At 46.0% G+C, this 18,913-nt stretch overlaps 7 protein-coding genes across 7 annotated transcripts; 5 read left to right on the top strand and 2 right to left on the bottom strand.

Moving 5' to 3' along the window:
- Positions 1–5,503: 5,503 nt before the first annotated feature.
- On the top strand, positions 5,504–6,219 carry EDB82DRAFT_62253 (uncharacterized protein). Its single transcript, XM_065610019.1, has 2 exons — positions 5,504–5,720; positions 5,787–6,219. Exons 1-2 carry the CDS (start codon positions 5,710–5,712, stop codon positions 6,115–6,117), a joined length of 342 nt encoding a protein of 113 aa, XP_065465683.1. The 5' UTR covers positions 5,504–5,709; the 3' UTR covers positions 6,118–6,219.
- On the top strand, positions 6,220–7,455 carry EDB82DRAFT_62235 (histone H2A.Z). The gene is made up of 3 exons (XM_025730002.2): positions 6,220–6,434; positions 6,808–6,939; positions 6,999–7,455. Exons 1-3 carry the CDS (start codon positions 6,321–6,323, stop codon positions 7,185–7,187), a joined length of 435 nt encoding a protein of 144 aa, XP_025589171.1. The 5' UTR covers positions 6,220–6,320; the 3' UTR covers positions 7,188–7,455.
- A 268-nt stretch (positions 7,456–7,723) lies between these two features.
- EDB82DRAFT_520904 (uncharacterized protein) lies at positions 7,724–8,614 on the bottom strand (the record flags this gene model as incomplete). The annotated part of the gene is made up of 1 exon (XM_025730001.1): positions 7,724–8,614. One exon carries the CDS (start codon positions 8,612–8,614, stop codon positions 7,724–7,726), a length of 891 nt encoding a protein of 296 aa, XP_025589170.1.
- A 4,792-nt stretch (positions 8,615–13,406) lies between these two features.
- On the top strand, positions 13,407–14,885 carry EDB82DRAFT_488258 (ER lumen protein retaining receptor-domain-containing protein). The gene is made up of 4 exons (XM_025729999.2): positions 13,407–13,691; positions 13,751–13,809; positions 13,860–13,926; positions 13,976–14,885. The coding sequence occupies exons 1-4, from the start codon at positions 13,664–13,666 to the stop codon at positions 14,467–14,469; spliced, it is 648 nt and encodes a 215-aa protein (XP_025589168.1). The 5' UTR covers positions 13,407–13,663; the 3' UTR covers positions 14,470–14,885.
- A 118-nt stretch (positions 14,886–15,003) lies between these two features.
- Positions 15,004–15,758, top strand: EDB82DRAFT_488260 (transcription initiation factor TFIID 23-30kDa subunit-domain-containing protein). Its single transcript, XM_025729997.2, has 2 exons — positions 15,004–15,199; positions 15,246–15,758. The coding sequence occupies exons 1-2, from the start codon at positions 15,032–15,034 to the stop codon at positions 15,648–15,650; spliced, it is 573 nt and encodes a 190-aa protein (XP_025589167.1). The 5' UTR covers positions 15,004–15,031; the 3' UTR covers positions 15,651–15,758.
- EDB82DRAFT_488264 (mitochondrial 37S ribosomal protein uS19m) lies at positions 15,759–16,377 on the bottom strand. The gene is made up of 4 exons (XM_025729996.2): positions 16,285–16,377; positions 16,217–16,232; positions 15,980–16,162; positions 15,759–15,924 (listed from the first exon to the last, which is right to left on the bottom strand). Exons 1-4 carry the CDS (start codon positions 16,325–16,327, stop codon positions 15,891–15,893), a joined length of 276 nt encoding a protein of 91 aa, XP_025589166.1. The 5' UTR covers positions 16,328–16,377; the 3' UTR covers positions 15,759–15,890.
- Positions 16,378–17,191: 814 nt separating this feature from the next.
- Positions 17,192–18,543, top strand: EDB82DRAFT_62407 (glycoside hydrolase superfamily). The gene is made up of 3 exons (XM_025729995.2): positions 17,192–17,506; positions 17,555–17,691; positions 17,741–18,543. Exons 1-3 carry the CDS (start codon positions 17,315–17,317, stop codon positions 18,417–18,419), a joined length of 1,008 nt encoding a protein of 335 aa, XP_025589165.1. The 5' UTR covers positions 17,192–17,314; the 3' UTR covers positions 18,420–18,543.
- Positions 18,544–18,913: the final 370 nt, after the last annotated feature.

Genomic DNA, 18,913 nt, shown 5'->3' on the forward strand with positions numbered 1-18,913 from the left:
CAACTTTAGCTCAATGTGGGGGCTTGTGAAAAAAAGTGACGATGAACCTGGGAGGCTGGCTCTACCGCAAGTTACAAGCCACATCTTTACTTGGCATTGTCAGCCGTTTTGGAAGAGGCTGACTGTATTGGATATCAATGTTGGTATCTTTCTAGAAGGGTTGTCGAATCGAAACATCACAATGGCATTTGATAGATTTTCCCTGGACAAATCAAGTCCTTTATCCAAAGATTCAACTGTGGCAGACACAGCAACAGTGCGAAATCAGCAACGTCATCTGGGCTAGGTCCAGCGTTCGAGTTAGCTCAGTGGACCGCATAACATTGGACACGCCAATGTGTTTGTTGTCGTTACAATCTATGTTTATGTCTCTAGCTAAATGAATGTTCTCTAGCGAATTTATGTTGTGCATATCACTCTGCATTCAGATCTGGTATTACATGCATTCAAATCAAGTTTTGGTGGGCATCCTTATGCAGTGCAAGTTACAATTCAAGCCTTTATCGTCACACTTTTTAGCTGAATGACTCTCAGTCAGAGCCTGACTCGATAGGATGCATGAAACCTACTGTTGACTCAAGTGAAGCACACACTGTAATTGTATTGCATTGTATTTATTGTACAATTATTTTGACATGTCGTGTATGAACAAGGTAGTCAGCGTTGGAGCACAACCTCGAACCCTTCAGCTTACCTGCACTATTAGGTAGTACTGTTCCAATACTTTGATTACAATTCCCAAGGGGTAGTCTAGAAAAGATAATAATAGGGAGTCGAGAAACAGTCCCGCAAGTCGGTTATCATTACCGCCGGAAAATCTTGACCGTCGGTATCTTACCGTAACCCGCGTGTCATCTTGGAGTTTGTCTAAGTAATTACTTCGTCTTGTTTAGCTCCAACACCCCTATTATGATATGGCCGGCCTGTCTCCCCGGATGATGCTAGTAAAAATACAGTAGAGACTGGCGGCCACTGTACAGACCCGATGCCATAGCGTAGGTTACAATCCATCGTGTGGTGATCACCTTGCACAAAGACAAAGACAAAGTGTTAATGAACCTATTGTCACTGTCATGTTCGCTCGGACTGGCATGTCTTTGATTGCTTTTTTTTGTCTCGCATTTAACCTACGTATCGGTTCTGAACGGTAGCACTGAGTTATTGTGAGATGCCCATCATGTCGTATCGTCTCCAGGGGGGCTGCCAACAAGATTTGCGAGGCTTCATTAGACGGTACTTTCATGCGAGATTTGACAGTCGGTTAGTATGTATTTTGAGATGCTCATAAACCATGATCAAAAGCCACGTGCATGAGTCCATCTGCGGCTCTTTGTTGACAAGCCTTTTTGGGGCTTTCTTTTTGGCTTATAATTAGCATCCATGATATTTGACACTTTGACCATCCAACGTCTTCAACGCTGACAACGTAGTATTACCCGAGCGGCTGTGCAGTGGGAGATGAGTTCAAGTCTAATTAACAACATGATTTTGCCTTTGGTCAGACCGGAACTGATCCGACTAAGAATAAATTTTGTCTTTTTTTTTTTCTCTTGTCAAAGATTTTGTTCAAGTACCGCAGTACATGTCAACGGCCCGTCGGGCGGGAAGCCACCTAATCAATGCATGTAGTGGAGTACAAGCTGTCTACAGTGTGAAATTCTTTGCACTAAACCTGCTTAACAACTAACGTTAGCAATAAACTTTGCTCGAAAAACCAGAGGGAAAAGGAATTATAAAGTGCCGTTTATCAACAAACATCGCCTAGGAGACGCCATTTCTCTCAGCTTGCTGTATATCCACGTCATTACATTACTGCAAGACATGCACGTTAACGGCAATGATAGTGAGTGAGGGTTATCGTCGAGCATAGCCCCTTTTGTTTTTCCAGAACCAGAGAACTGCTTTGTCCACCATGACGAAGCCAGGGTCATCCTAACCCGCCCACCTGGGCCGATATCAGGGGGCCTGGCCTGGTCTGCCTGATCTCAGGGGACTCCCCAGTCTTTGGGTCGCCGTTCGTTGACCGTATGTACTGTATCCGTAAGCCCCGGGATGAGAAACGAGGGGACCCGGGTCCCTGGAAATTGACCACTGGTGGGCTGAGGGGTTGTTATTGTTGTTGTTGTTGCTTTGCTGTTCGGCTCACTACAACGTCCATTCTGTTTGATACTCAGTATATCAGTCCGTGGTGGATCTCATTCTAATGAAGCTCATGTCCTATGTCGCAGAATTCCCTTGTCCAAAAGTCTTGACTGGTAGGTGAAGCATGTCACCTTCATCTTCTGGACCCTCCTCTCCTTTTTCTTCTCTCTTTCTCTCTTGCTCGGTTCGTTTCGTCCGGCTCGCCTCGTGTTTCTTAATTTTCATATGTCATTAAAATGTTCGAGAAGGCCTACTAGCGTATTCTTTCACCTTATTTCGCCTCGCTAACAATAGAAAATACTCAAAGCAAGAAGAAAGAGGTGAGGGCTACAAACTAAATTGATCCCTGAGGCTGCTGGACCAGATCCCTGAGGTCTGAGGAACCGAAGAACGCCTAAGCCAAGCGAACATCCCAGCTTAGCCTCATCTCGCCGTCGCTCGCTTGTCATCACCCCCGGAGATGGCGGCTCCTAGATCACGCGGCCATGTTCTCTCCACCCCTGGCGAAAAAATAAGATGAAAGAAATTCGTCAAAATGCTCTAGAAGCTCCGGCAGACGGGTCTGCTCCCCGGTCTCTGTTGACATATCTGCTCACCGATCTACGGACATGCATATGGATATGGATTTTGATGAATCCTTGTGGTATTGCATTACTCTCAAGATGAAGATGCACAATTACTTCTCTCGTCTGTCTTTCACCCCTCGTCAACATATCCAGTCCAACCTTTTGGTTGCAACCATTTATAGAAGCACGTGTCTCACTTGAACCTGGTTCATAAGAATAAACAGTCATGAGACCATCTTTTACTACACCCACGAGTCGCAAGTTGGCCCAGCTACAGTATTTTCTTGTCTCAAATATCAGAAATTTACATACATCACGAACCGTAAATTGATGTCTTATTCGCATGTAGTCATCAACCAAACTTGCATACTAGCTTGGGTTAGTGGGGGATCATCGTCAGCCGCAGTGACGCCCCATTTCCACCTTGACGAGCCTCACGGCTTTCTTCCATGATATCGCCACCATAAAGACATAAACAAGCAGATATGATTTGATGACTTGAATGGAGATCAGGCACCAACACGAGGTAGCATCTAATAACCCGCGACCCATAATGGAAATCATTCCCAAAGTACCAGTCCATCGGCATCCGTCATGCAGGCCTCCGCCCTCGCCTCTCGCCTGCAGCTGTTATAGGCACAAGCACAGCTGCAGCTGCAGTTCGAGCTAGTAAATGCGACTTTGGCCATACAGAACGTCTCGTCTCTTCTGGGACATACTGCGGAGTTGTTGTCGAGCCTCAAGCAACATCGCCTCTTCGGAACCAGCTGACACCGATCCAACCACGAGGCAGCAAGCCACAACCTCACAAGCAAGGCAAGACAGTTGTCACCAGTTCACTCAAAGTCAGGGGTGAAAACACCCAAACGACGTTTGCAAAGTCCCTGCAACAAACACTGTGCAGTGTACTCGTTCTCAACAGCTTCTTTGATGCACCTGGGTTAAAAGTGAGATGTCATTTCAGCTGAAGTTGATTAACCATCAAAGCAGGGGTGCAAAAGCCTCTCAAGTCCCAGATCAAGGATGCTTGGCGTATAAGCATGGTCATGTTTGTAGTATGTACAGAGTACCTGGTATTGATTCAAGCTTTCGGCGACTTAAAGAGTCCATACATTTACCGATCAATAAAGCGGATAGACTATAGCAGAGCTTAGGTCTTTCCTAGGGTCAGTGAAACATCGTATCATTTGATCTTGACAGTTCATTTTTAACAAATGTGTCAAGATATATTCACTACATTACTGGCTATCGACCTTGCATGCTTGTTAAAAATGATAGGTGAGAACCACGACAAGAGGCCAGTATGAGCGTACTGAAAATCATTTTACATTGGAAAATGTAGTTTTGTATTTATCAACGCTGGACTTGAAATTATTCCTCGTCTGAGTAACTCATCTTCACGATGTTCGTCTATCTTGTGCTACCTTTGAGTCTGCAAGATCAACATCAAGAAATAACCTACAACCCTGACCAAAAAAGATAGGATAATTGACATAGCAAGATAGACCGTTCTAGCTATTCCTTCCTCATTGCGTTCATAAACTCCTCAACACTACAATGGATCCACGAGCAAGAGTACATAGCCGACACATCTTGGCCGATTGGAATCAATCTACCGAAAACGCTCAACTTAAAATAGTTAGTGTATCCAATCTCAAAATCCATGATTTCTGATTGAACTCCTTGTAGTACATTTCATCTCAATACTGCCAATCTCTGATAGCAATTCTGTTGACGCCCGGATATATTGTGTCCATAGAAGTCCTGGGCGTCTGCCGCTCTGGTTGCTTCAGGCGCACAATAATCCTTGTTCCTTGAGTGGAACTCAGTTGGTAAAGTTCCATTGCTATTACCTTTCTTATTCTGTTGTCCTCATTATCTCGATGTTTACATATGTAGTGATTAGCAGTGGTGAAGAATGTAAAATGTCATTTGGGCGTCAAAAAGTTGGTAGAAGCATAAAGGACGAGATTGGTAAGTCAGTTTATACTACAGACGACACTCTTATGTCAGTTGTTGCATACTGGAATGTGCAATGACGTCTAGGTCGATACTGTCAAGACGATACTTTCTGATTTCTTAAACTTCTGCCTGTCAATTCATCGTATCCGTTCGCTGTATACTGCTTCAGAGATATACCTTAGACGACTTCAAAGGCCGAGTGGCTTTGTCTCAGCTGGCAAGTTGTATCAACCAGTTCGACAGAGAACTTGGTAGACGAACGGTCCACGGCAACAAACGAGAAAAAGTCAACAAAATTACAATATTCATTCTGAGGATTGAATTATGTCTTTCTCGGGTGACTGGTCGCTCATGGCGAATTGTATCGAAGTGGTTAGCCGCAATCATTAGTTGTTCAATCAGTTTGGGCTTGTACAAGACTCGAGGTACGGGCCGGAGCACTACTCCTGTACCTGAATTGAGAATTTGCACTGGCATTGTACATTTGTTCACAGAATCCCGTTGTACTATCAACCATGGTAATAAAATAAAAAAAGAGAGATCGTAGCAAATATGATACATGCCCTCCAATTTGGCGTTTTCATATCGCATGCCAAAACAGGCAGAGTTTGGTGTGGTATCATGCATTTATATTGGCCTCCAAGCTTTAGGGCACAAGATAAGTATCTCAAACAGTCTGATCTAAACAGAACAAACTGATATAATAATCCAATCTCTTATACTTCCAGCATCCAATTTTTCTAATATCCTGATGGCCACTCTGTGGTATCAACTAATAAGGTCCAGGTTAGCCGCAGCATGCAACATGATTGGACAAGGTCCTGCAGGCAAATGCTCGGCTAACAACAGCCATGGCCGCCACATTTAGCCACAGCGGGACATGATCATCTCCAGGCCGAGCCTTGGTTTCAACTGTTCAATGCCAACAACGATGCCCTCAGCATATATCAAGATGCTCAACCTTGCTACAAACCGCATAGTTGACGCCTCTGTACCGGTAGAAATGCTGATACATGCCATATGATCAACAAGGCAATCAATGATCCATAGGTAAGACAGAGTCATCAATATGCGGCAAGCCGTTGCTGGCATGACAGCGAACAGAGATGAGATGAGCTCGAGTGAGTATCAACACAGCTCCTTCACCATCACCTCTGGAAACTTGGAAGAAGTCTTCTTCGAATCTAAGCCCTCTTTTCTATCTCATTTGTCTTTCTCAAAGACTTGGAGGCACTCAAAACCATGTTGCAGTGGTTGCGATATCCCAAGCCTCTTCTCTCTCACATCTTGTGGTAGCCCAGCTTCTTACCGGATTTACTTCGGATCTTGCAGCTCCGAGCTGCGGGCAAAAAGCCAGAGCTACCATGTACGTACCGCCAAAACTACAGATCAGGTCGTTCTTGCCAGAGCCCAGCCTGCTGTTTGTCTGCCTGAAGGAACAACCTAGCTGCAGTACATCAGCACCGCACCACCGAATCCATCACCCACTAAATTTCTGCCACTCGATTACTCGATCCCGCGTTTTTTTATCATCAACAACATCAATCGATTATTCGACGTTCGGTTACCGCGTTCGAGTCCTTGGTCACCCATCTTAAGATTTTTGATACTTTTATCTTACGACTTTTTTTTAACGCGACTACATCGACAATGCCTGGTGGAAAGGGAAAATCTTCTGGCGGAAAGAGCTCCGGCGGCAAGACGAGCGGTACTGAGGGCGCCAACAAGAAGCAGCAGAGTCACTCTGCTCGTGCTGGTCTTCAGGTGAGTTTCGACTCGAGAGCTAGCAGGGGAGGTTGAGCTCGCTTTGTCCACCGATTTGCGCGCAATCCTGTGTCCTGCATCCCACGTATTTCAAGTTCCACGATATACTTCCGACGCGTCGACCATCTCCGCACGACAAGAAAACCTTTTTCCAAATGACAGCGCATCATTTGTTTCAACCCACCCGCGCATTTTGACTGGGGCGACGACTTTGCACCAGTTCACCGATATTCTTGGACGACTACCGACGTAACTTGGATTCACGATGGGTCAATGCGGGACAAGACGGAATGCGCAAGCGAAGACGGCTCGGAAAGCAGAAATCATCAGACTGCTGATCTGTCCAAAACCTTACTGACATTGTTATTTCCAGTTCCCTTGCGGTCGTGTCAAGCGTTTCCTCAAGCAGAACACCCAGCAAAAGATGCGTGTGGGAGCCAAGGCTGCCGTATACGTTACTGCTGTTCTCGAATACCTGACTGCTGAAGTTTTGGAGTTGGCAGGCGTAAGTTCATCCCCGCTCAGTCACTACTGGTGCCTAGTGTTTGCTGACTTTCATGACAGAACGCTGCCAAGGATCTCAAGGTCAAGCGTATCACACCCCGCCACCTCCAGCTTGCCATTCGTGGTGATGAGGAGCTCGACACTCTGATCCGTGCAACAATCGCCTACGGTGGTGTGTTGCCACACATCAACCGCGCTCTGCTGCTCAAGGTTGAGCAGAAGAAGAAGGCCAAGGCGCTTGAGGGTTAAAGAACAGGTCTCGTTTCGGGGTTTAGTTTTGCTTTTTTGCTTCCTTGGGTCTTGTGGTATACTAGTTTATGGGACGGTAATGCAGAAATTCGAATTCGACGGTGGCGCCGCGTCGCGAGAATGAGCGGACGTCCGCACGACCACAGCTTGAAGTTTTAGCTAAAGGCGCCTGCGCTTTTGAAAGAGGCACACGACGAGCTCTCGCGTCGGCTCGAGAAAGCCGGTGCAACGACGAGAGGGTTCTCATTATGACGAAACGCCATGTGCTATTTTTGCTGCGCGAGCGGTGTACAACAATTGTGTTTTCACCTTTGGTGTCTGGTACGGGATGCGACACGGAACCGCTGTGCTGATGGGACTGGATTAGGTAGACACGGAAAATACGAGTTCCTGGTTGAGTCGCCGAGATGTGTTTTCATATTATGTCTGTATACGCAGGTAACTGAAATGAAGCTATTATCTCCCCTCATGATGCAGTCGCTTCAAAGACATCAATGTTCTATATGCTCCCAATTCATCATTTCCTTTTCAACGTTCTATGCGCATACAAGTCGCACGCCCCAAAACTCTTCCTCGTCGTCCTCGCCTTCCTCGCGTTTCTCTTCATGCTCATTTTCTGGCTCCTCGTCATGCTCTTCTTCTTCGTCTTCATCCTCGTCGCTGCTATCAGGGGAAAATTGTGATGTCACAAACCAATCGTCTTTTTCGTCATCTTCGTAGGCTGCAAGGACCTCATCTTCGTTGTTAACTTCCTCTGGGTCCGTCATTTGTTGATCGAATTCTGGGATAAGGCCGCATAGGGGAAGCTTGTTGACATTCCTGCCATCTTCGCCATACACTGGAATCCCCATGGACATGGTGCCAACGACCACTTCATCGGGTCTGTTCATCATGGCTTCGAATCTCTCCGAGTGACACTGGCTTGGGTAGTCGCAGTCAATCTCGCAGTTGTGTGTGTTGCTCAGCATTCGCTCCAGGCGCTGTTGTGTCATATCGGTACGTCGCCTGGTCTCAATCTGTGCCTTCATCACCCGGCGCCTCTCGCCTCTCAGAGCAGCGAGTTCGCGCTTGTTCTGGCGTCTCCATTCATCGGGGGCGGCATTGTACGCAGATCGGAAACGTCGCCAGTCGTTGTGGATGGTCCAGTGGTCGTAATCGTGGTTCTCAGCTGGTCGGGTGCCGCGATACTTCTTAATGCTATGCTGGCGTCTTTCCGGACTCGTGTGAGAACGACCGATCATTTTGCTGCCGCCGACAGTCTTGGTCTTTATGCAGCGGAGGCAGCGTCGGGTGACGGCGAGCTTCCAGGTAGATCTGCAGTGGCGGCATGTCCATGTCCAAGAGGCGGGCTTGCCAGGAGGAGGAGATATTGGGGGTGTGGATGAGTAGGATAACATGTTGGGAGGTGGTGTTTCGAGAATAGTCATGGTAACTATCATTGCAGTGGGTAGATATATGTGTTGAATCACAAATGAAGAATTGCTTTTGATAGAAATGATTGTAAATCAATGTTGTACTTGGTGAAGAAGAGAAATTGATTTCCTCAGCGATTGGAATAATCATTTATTAGTTGTTTCTTGTGAGTGTGAGAGGGGGCCTACAAACGCAAAACAACAAACGAGGGAGCTGTTGTTCAGAGCATAATGGCTCTTCTGCATAGAGAGCGGTCTTTGGTCTTTGCACAAACTGGCCAAAAATACTGGAAGAACACTCTTATTGTTCAAAAGTGCTTTGTGAAGATTTGGTTAACTCTTTGTCGCAGGCACAATGGGTGAGAAGGGTAATGAAAGCCGAGGTGCGAACAATGTAAGTTTATTGAACAGTGACTCGGCAGTGTCAAAGAAAGGAGGGTATTTTGTATCTATTTTTTGCACTTTCGCGAAGGTTATGCACGAGAGTCGTTGAAATCTTTGCACCTCTCCGCCTCTAGCTTGGCCAATTCGTATACCAACACAACATCATGTCAGTAAAAGTACTTCCGAAGCAGATTATCAATATCTGAGTTTGTTTCGTTTTAAAGAGAGCAGTAGAATGAAACATATATTATTATCATTCTCTGTAATTAGAGGCTTGGTGTATAACGGAAATATTGGTCTCTAAACTTTAGTATAAACATAAATGATCTGAGAATTGATTGTCTAAGTAGCATAAACTGATTTGATGATTCCGTCTCTTATACTTTGGGCGCCCGATCTTTTTGATACCATGAGGATCATGAGTGCCCGACTTTGAGATTTGGCTGCTATAACCTCATGGGTCACCATCTTATTTAGTGATTGGACTTTCCCTTTGTGAAGGACACGTACTTACCTTAGGGTGCCCGGATTAAAACTACAATTTGTTTTCAAGCTAACATGCGTATACATTATGAGATTAAATTATAATGTACCGATGTGGTATCGCATTCTTGACATATCATGGCCAAGTTGGACACTATGCCCTGGATTTTGGGATGACACTCGATGATAAATCCAGGGCAGGTCTCTATCTGAAGCCAAGGACACGGCTCTCTTATTTTTCAGACACCGAACACCCCATTAGCCAAGATCTTGGTGCCTTCAAAACCACCCGGCCGTCTGCCGTCTGCCATCTGCCATCTGCCAGGTGCCAGATAACCGTCTCCTCCGCTAAAGCTATATCAACCGTGAACGCATCTCTATCCTCAACAACGCAGAAGCATTCCGGTGGCCTGACGGGCAGAGATTTGCTGAAGAAAACAGAACCCTAGAGGTACATGAATCTTCACCCCAGCTGCCAGTATTAGGAAACCCTCGAAGAGGCAGCAGTACGGACTTGTAGTATAGCGTAGATCGCACCCCAAGCATTATCCGCCCATTCAGTGCCCCGGTAGCTCTGTAATCGGGCCCTCTTTTTTGGGGTTTGTTTAATATGTGCATGTGTTTTTTTTTATCGATTTCGGGGTGGAAAAAGCGTGAGGTCGATGTGTTTCGAACTTGCGATGCTGGCAGTTGTGGTTTAGCGCATGTACCTTTTGAGTTTTGGTGTCTTGGGGATGAGATGAATTTCAGATGATGGATTAAGCAATCGGGGACCGCCCGGGTGACCACCCGATGGCAGTGCAAGAATAATATAACCTAGTTCCCTGTTGTCCCCCATGTATTTGAAAGGGGCTTCCCCATGATTGCTTCTAATGTGTTCTATGCCGAAGTTACTTCGTTACTCCTGGAGATAATCTCAGCCAAGTGAAACTGGTGGCTCCGATTCGGATCAGATGCAACAAATGGACGTAATGAATGATGGCACGTTATCTCATCACTCCATACCAGGCAAGAGAACTCATGTATGATACCAATGAAGGCTTGTTATGCGTGACTAGGCAGAGGTGGCCCGACTTAGATTACCTCCCTACCTAGGCATGGAAAGAGAACCATAGGCTTATGGGATATTGTCCCAACGTTAAATCATCAGTTTTTGGGTAACATGTAGGTATGATGATATGTGTAAAGTTATTGGATTTGGTGCACAATCATATTTGATTGTGTTCAGTATCTAGAGACATCTCCAAGTACTAGAGACTCTTGTCATGAATGGGTAGAATACTATTGAGAACTTTTATTTACTACTTGGTCAAACTCCTTCCGATGTCGCTTAGATATTACTAAGGCTATTTTTGAGGGCGAAGCCAGAGATGAAACTTAATTACTCGAAACACTAAACTTAAATCTAGAACAACTTCATGTGATAATGTCAGCAGTGTTTCCTTGTGAACATAGATGCAATATGTATGGCCCGCAGAATATTTGCATTAGACCTTCTAATCAATGTCCTCTGCTTACCGTACTTTTCCGTAATCATCGTCATAGTTTTTGTGCCGATAATCAATATATATGCCTTTGGCTTCACTTGTGACTTCAAGATCACGATGCCGTGCTGATACACATTCCATTTAGAGGTGTCATCGATAGCCCAAAATCCCGCCGCTATCCCCTTACCAACTGGAAGTACCTTGATATCCGTTTTTAATTTGCTATTTCCAACTTTCTATGTGTTGTAAAGTGGAGTGAGTTTGAGTTATCGGACTTGGGACAAGCTTGTTGACAGAGACGCAGGATTTACCTTTCTCAACACCCTCGTTAAGGGAGGGGGTTAGGGCACAGGTCAAAGATTTTTTGCATATAAGGAGTCGTCTTCTCCTCCTCAGGCTCCTTTCTTTCTTCTCCTCATCACATACAGCTCAAGTACATAGAGGAACTGCCAACATACTCCAACATCTTTACCAACATATCCTCTGTACACACGCTCTTTCTTACTTCTGCATATAACATCCTCGTTACACAGGCAGCATCTAACATAATTTGTCAAGGAGTTAACGACACCTGGCATGGAGATGTTGGCTTCGCGCCTGATCACCCGCCAAAACAGACAATCTACAACATGCGGTTCACGAGAGACGTGAGCTTACATCTCACCTTGTTGTGTGGGACTTTCAGTATCCATCATCACTTACCCACACGGCGCACAAATTCATTATGAAGCTGCTGTACATGAGACACCTTTTCTCTTTTTATCTCAAACCTTTTTCACCAAGGTTCCTTTGACACACCTCTCGATTTCTCAAAAGCATATCCATTCACCAATATCCACAGATCCAGAAAGAAGAATGAATCGCATTTTTACAAATATTGAACGTTTGATCCATTCATTCATACATAAATTCATTCATTCATACATTAATTTTTGTGTTGAATGACAACATCGAGTCTGGGGTCAAACTTCACAATGTATGAAGCTCACATACAACATCATGCTATGGGTCTTCATTCCAGAGATGGGATAATCCATCCACACGACTGAAGCAGAGGTTACTCTTGTAGGGCCTTTGGTTGGCATTCAATTATGTCAACGTACAAGTGTTGTTTGCATCTTATGATGTGAATCTTCAACTACAGTCTCAAACGCTTTTCGCGTTTTCGCCTTTTTTGTGCATCGTACAAAGGGTGTTAATCCGGTATCACCATGGATACTCTCCAATTTGATAACCCTATCGCCGATCCCAGGTTTGATATGACTGGGAGAGGTGGGTATATCATCATATCATGTCATCGGCAGTCACAAGTCTTGATTCTCAGAGACTCATGAATGCCAGTCATTTTTTACTCTCCAACCACATTTGGAAGAGCTGAGGCCCCAGGGACTCTCCCCTGTCATGCCCTCTCACTTGTTCTGATTCTATTTAGTGGCTTTCAGAGAGCCTCCTATGGATATTGAACCAGAAGTGATATTCATGCGGCCTGATACGTCTCTGTTTTCGCCGCACCGTTTATTTGATCCAAAACGGGTTGCATCTCAAACATCTTCGACTGAGTTGCAGGGCGAAAGACAAATATCAGGACTCAGGTGAGGGTTTACCCCCTGACAGTCAATTGAGATGTCTTCGAGCCAGATCTGGACTTCACCAGCTCGGGCAACATGGCTCAGGGTCGGTCAGGCCGTCCTTTCCGTTTCCGGAAACTTTCTGTGCTCCGGAATCTATGGGTTCTCCCATGGAGGGGAGAACCAGATGTACATTGATAGTTTGCAGAATCGCGATTCGCGATGGTGCATCTTTCATATTGTTTTCTCGTCACTCTTGTCTGTTCATCATGTTTTTACGAAAAGAAAAAGAAAAGAAAAAAGCGAAAGAAAAAACTTCCTGGCAACGAAAACGTGTCTATCAAGGGGTCTTCTACAAAGAGAAGACACCTTAGACGGGTGGAGTTTGAAGGAACATGCAATGTTGCATTTTTCTTCTCCACGGTGATGGAAGCCTAATTTCGAGTTAGATGATGAAGGGACCAGAAACATGCGCGTACAATGTTCGTTGACATAGACAGCAAGCATATTACAAGTAAATAAATGAAGGTACAAAGAGAAACGATGTCTAGTGATGAATGTGCGGTGATAAATAAGCCTCCCATAGCAGTACTTCTTAAACGCTGTCCCTCGTGGCAATGAAACCTTGACTTTGGAAAGTTTAACAAGTGAAGCGAGAGATTGATTTTTTTAATATCTCTTCATTCAAGATGGGACTAACTACTAATAATAGAGGTTATATCCAACCTAAAATAAAGAAGCTTTGTAGTGATTATTCCCGGGTTTTTGTTCCTGGATTGAATACAGGGGTAATCAAAGCCACAAGTGGCGGTGCAAAAGATCACAGCAATAGACACATGCCTGCTTGAGACATTACGTAGCTGGACGACCCAATAAGCTTGCAATCGCGTCGTGTCCTTTTTCCGGCCGAAGCTGAGTTTCAAGATTCATGATCCTCGTTCAAGCTCCCTTGCTAAACCTCGAGCCATCAACATCAACCTCCCATCCGGACGACCTCAATTGCGTTTGTACCCCCGACCCAAACCACCCTTGACAGGCTGTCGCTCGCTTTCCCTTCGCTGCGCTCCTAGCAGCTCCTATCAGCAACAACAACTTCCACTTTCTTATCTTAGTTTTGCGACAGCAACCGCATCACCGCAACCATGCCTTTGAACGTCTTCCGAGTCGCCGGTACGTTTCGATCCTCCCACTCGATAAATTCATCAAAAGTTGTCTAACGTTTTTTCCAGCGGATTTTTCGCATCTCGGCTCCATCTTCATTTTGCTTCACAAGATGGTGCAGCTTAACGTTAGACCCCCTTGTCAATTTGACTGATCAGCAATACTAATAATCACTAGAGCTGCTCAGGTATTTCCTTTAAGTCTCAGACCCTCTACATGCTTGTCTACATCACTCGCTATCTCGGTATGTTCCATGATGAAAACGTTCTATACGCACCCTAACCATCTGTTAGATCTTTTCTCGACCGACAGCATCTACAACTTCATCTTCAAAATCCTCTTTCTTGGCTCGCAAGGTTATATTATCTACCTCATGACCAACGCCTACAAGCCCACCAACGATCCCAATGTCGACACCTTCCGCGTCCAGTACCTCCTTGCTGGAGCCGCTGTCCTCGCCGTCGTCTTCCCCTACCACTACACCTTTTCTGAGATTATGTGGGCCTTTTCCATCTGGCTCGAGTCTGTGGCTATCCTCCCCCAGCTCTTCATGCTTCAGCGAACTGGTGAGGCCGAGACCATCACCACCCACTATCTCTTCGCCCTCGGCAGCTACCGCGCTCTCTACATTCCCAACTGGATCTACCGATACTTTTCTGAGACACACCACAAGGTCGACACCATTGCCATTATCGCCGGTATCGTTCAGACCGTCCTGTACAGCGATTTCTTCTACATCTATTATACCAAGGTCATGAAGGGCAAGAAGTTCAAGCTCCCCGTCTAAGTGCCAACACCGAGATACCTGTACGAATAGGGCAAACAAAGCTCTCGAAATGTGTCCCATGTTCGCTGACACAGTAACGATGAAGTAGCCGAAAGGCAAGACAAGACCGCAGTTTTGGTCACGACAACTCCGGCTTCAGGAGATGCATGCACGGCGTTGGTTTGGGAGGTCAACAAGGCGGTAATCACAAAGGCGTCGCCGTTTGGCTTGGAGATTTGAGGAAAATGATCGTTGATTTCAATGCTGTAACAAGTCAAAATAGAGAGTTGTATTTGTTGAAAACTGCTACCAATTGACATCACTCGACAAGGCAAACGCCTTTCAGAGTGACACGATAGAGCAGTTTATGAATAATTGAGAGAGGAATTCACATGAGAAACTCACAGTGCTTGTTTTTAGCCTCCGTTAATTAGTCGCATTAAAGTTCTTGGCGCTCTGCAGCTCATGAGCAGCCATGACATCTAATCTAATCACGTGACTGTATCTCATTAACGCGTTAACTATACCCAGCCTTTGACTTCAACATCAAAACCACTTTATCGCATTCATCAAAACCGTCAATATGGCTAGTGATGCGCCCGAAAAAACAGCTGAGCAGACCCCTCCTGCGCCAGAGATTCCTTCTGAGGAAGCGCCTCCAGCACAAACAGTCCCTGAATCACGATTGCCGACCCGCAAGGATGTCTCCCTCCGAGAGTTCTTGAACAAGATGGAGGACTATGCACCTATTGTATGCATCTCATCCTCTTCAATTTTAACAACCTAACACCTTGTAGATTCCTGACGCAGTCACCAATTACTACATGACCAAAGCTGGTCTTCCACCACCTCCACAGACTGATCCCCGTCTCGCGCGACTGCTCGCCCTCGCGACACAGAAGTTCATCGCAGACATTGCCGCAGACGCTTACCAGTATAGCCGGATCCGCGCATCATCAAACACCAATAATCCCATGGGCTCTCTTGGTGCGGCTGCTGGATTTCCCATTCCTGGACAACAAACAGGTCAGCCTGGAAGTAAGGACCAAACCAAAGGCGCGCCCCTTGGCATCCAGCGACCGGGTTACGGCGGTGGTGGCCAAGGCGGCAGCCAGAACAGAACCGTCCTCACTATGGAGGATCTCGGCATGGCTGTTGGAGAGTACGGTGTTAACGTCAAGCGGAGCGAGTTCTATCGCTAGGTTTTTTAAATTGCGTGGATACTTGTTTGCAAGGCGTTACGGTATGGCGTTCACGGAAGGACTTGGGTCCATAAATGATATCAACATCACCACCAGTAGAATCAGAGCTGGTTGAAATAGATCGCCTTTTCAATGCGTATCGATCCCTTCGTTGAAATCATTTCTCTAGTGATGTTACATGTAGTTTTCTTTTTGTACATGGGTATATCCAGATTCCAGTTCTCATCCAATTCAAACAGACTACCTCTTGTCCCAAATGTTGGGCTTTCGTGTACTATAAAAAGGCCATCAGTATGTCTTGCTATTTCGTTTTGAAATGTCTAGCTTACGGTGCGAACTCGCCAAGCTTGTGTCCAACCATATCCTCAGTAATGGTCACCTCGTGGTAATCCTTTCCATTGTGCACCTCGAACTTGAGACCGACAAAGTTGGGTAGAATCGTAGCTGATCGGGCTTGTGTTCGTACAGGAGGCACCTTATCGCTTGTGGACTTGGGCCAGACAATAGGGAGGCTATCGCATGTTAGAAACGGTGGGCAGTCAGTCGAGATCGGTCGAAAGGCTTACGGCACCAAGTGTGGCCCTGTCGACGAATGTTAGCAATTTGCAAACCCTGAGACGCAAATTCAACATACCCTTCCACACGGAACGCTTTAGAAGAACCCGTGTCGCGTGCATTATCACTGGCACATGTCGTTCTCGAAATTTCAGGTCGGCATCACCAAGCTTCACCATGCGACGGCTCAAACTGGGGTGTTTTTCCGGATGATTAGTCCGAACAGGTGCACGTGACTCTTGGAAGTATAGGCTTCGGTTTTTAGTACAGAAAAAAAGCAAACAGATACATGGTCTATAGCGTGATGTACTGATCAGATTATTTTACCTTCCATCCTGCCGGTAGTCGTTTTATCCCAGTCTTCAGAGCGCTCCTGAATAGACGGCTCTCGGCACCTTGTGGTTCGTCAACCTGAATCTTGAAGTTTGTATAAACGGAAAAGGATTCCCACCAACGAGATGAAAATGCTTGTTTCAATCACGGACGATTCTTTCAAAATATTGTGCAATTAATTGCATCAACTTGGTGTTTGATTTGGAGCTGAACCCAAGACAGAACAAGTCTTATTGATGCCAAGCCAAGTGACCCGTAACAGCCAAGACTGTGACTATCGTACAAACATCGAGTTGACAATCACAAAGTGAAATATGTTTCTACTATTCAGCTGTCAACGATTGCAGCTGTTCTCGCGGGTACTTCCCGTCGGCAATCCGGCGTCTTGTTTAAATATCAGGGGGCATTAGCTTCTGTTTCAGACGAGCAAGCAGGGAATACTTGTCCACCCAAAATGGGTCATGGAAGGACATGTTCCTATTCTTCTCCAGAGTCCGATCGAAACTTGGAACAGATCACCCGAGTCTAGGCCATGTGGGCACACGGAAGAATCATCGCGAATGGATGGATTGACTGACCCATGTCATATCTCATCTTAATCAAAGTCCTGCAGCCATGCCATGCCGAGCTGCAAAAGTTGGGCAGAAGATGGAGGTGTATATAAGGTCGCCATACATCCTGAGTTGTTTCCCGCTCTGCATGGCTCGTTGACCGATCCTCTGACAATCCTTTAATACAATAAACGAAACTTCTCAGTCTCTCCCCCTATATTAAACATGCGTTTCACCGATCTTCTTCTCGCCAGCGCCGGCGCTACACTTGCTCTGGCTGCCCCTTCTACCGAGAAGCGTGCTGCGGGCAAGTTCCTCTTCACCGGTTCCAACGAATCTGGTGGTGAGTTTGGCGAGGGCAACCTTCCTGGACAGCTCGGCAAGGACTACACATGGCCTACCACCAAATCTATCGATGTAAGAACCCTCTCACCCAAAACTCGTGGCTTATACTGACTGAGTTAGACTCTTGCCAGTACTGGTATGAACACCTTCCGTGTTGGTTTCCGTATGGAGCGCATGACTCCTAGTGGTATCACTGGTGCTATTGACGAGACCTACTTCAAGGGTCTCGAGAGTGTTGTCAACCACATCACCAGCAAGTAAGTTAACGCAGCTTATACCATATCAAAACTTGTCTAACAATTACAGGGGTAACTTTGCTGTGATTGACCCTCACAACTATGGCCGCTACAACAACCAAATCATCCAGAGCTCCGCCGACTTTGGTGCCTGGTGGTCAAAGGTTGCCAAGCGCTTCGCTAACAACAAGAACGTCATCTTCGACACCAACAACGAGTACCACGACATGGAGAACTCTCTCGTTGCTAGCCTCAACCAGGCCGCCATCAACGCCATCCGCAAGGCCGGCGCCACCTCTCAGTACATCTTTGTCGAGGGTAACTCTTACACCGGCGCCCACAGCTGGGTCTCCAGCGGCAATGGCGAGGCTCTCAAGAACCTCAAGGATCCCCAGAACAAGATCATCTACCAGATGCACCAGTACCTTGATTCTGACAGCTCTGGTACCCATGAAGACTGTGTCAGCACTACCATTGGTGTTGAGCGTGTCAAGGAGGCTACCAAATGGCTCAAGGATAACAAGAAGAGGGGTGTCCTCGGCGAGACTGCCGCTGGACCTAACACTCAGTGCATTGAGGCTCTCAAGGGTGAGCTCCAGTACTTGCACGACAACTCTGATGTTTGGACTGGTTGGTTGTACTGGGCCGCTGGACCTTGGTGGGGTGACTACATGTACAGCATGGAGCCTGAGACTGGTACCTCTTACAAGAAGGTTCTTCCTGAGATCAAGAAGTTCATTGGTGCCTAAGGGGTTTGACCTTAAGCTCTGATGGGCTAGGAATGGGGAGAGTTTCCACTGATGATTATCGTTACAGTATATATTTGTTTGACGTACATAGTTTCTTGAACACAATTATCACTTATTTCTCAACACACTTCAGCTGGGCATTATCCCGACTACCGTTTCAACAATATGCCACAACTGACCATCAGTCTAAAAAGAAACTCATCATTGGATCATGTGAAAACAGTGGCTACTATCCCTAAGGGATTGGTAAGGTTAACCGCTTGAGGTATAAAAGACGAATTTAGCTAGACTACGATCTTCGGTCATTTATCTTTATATCCTCAAGTTTAGATGCAATCTTTTCCACTACTCAATAGGCTATATATACTTTGAAACTATGATTTGCATCAACGAGACAACTCCTGTATTGTATTCGTGTAAGTGATACAGGGTAAGCTTATTAGAAACGCCATCCATGGTGGGGTATCACGTGGAGTCGAGACCTTGCGATGGAT

This window comes from Fusarium venenatum (genome assembly GCF_020744135.1).
Source record: "Fusarium venenatum strain MPI-CAGE-CH-0201 chromosome Unknown EDB82scaffold_1, whole genome shotgun sequence".
Classification (NCBI taxonomy): domain Eukaryota; kingdom Fungi; phylum Ascomycota; class Sordariomycetes; order Hypocreales; family Nectriaceae; genus Fusarium; species Fusarium venenatum.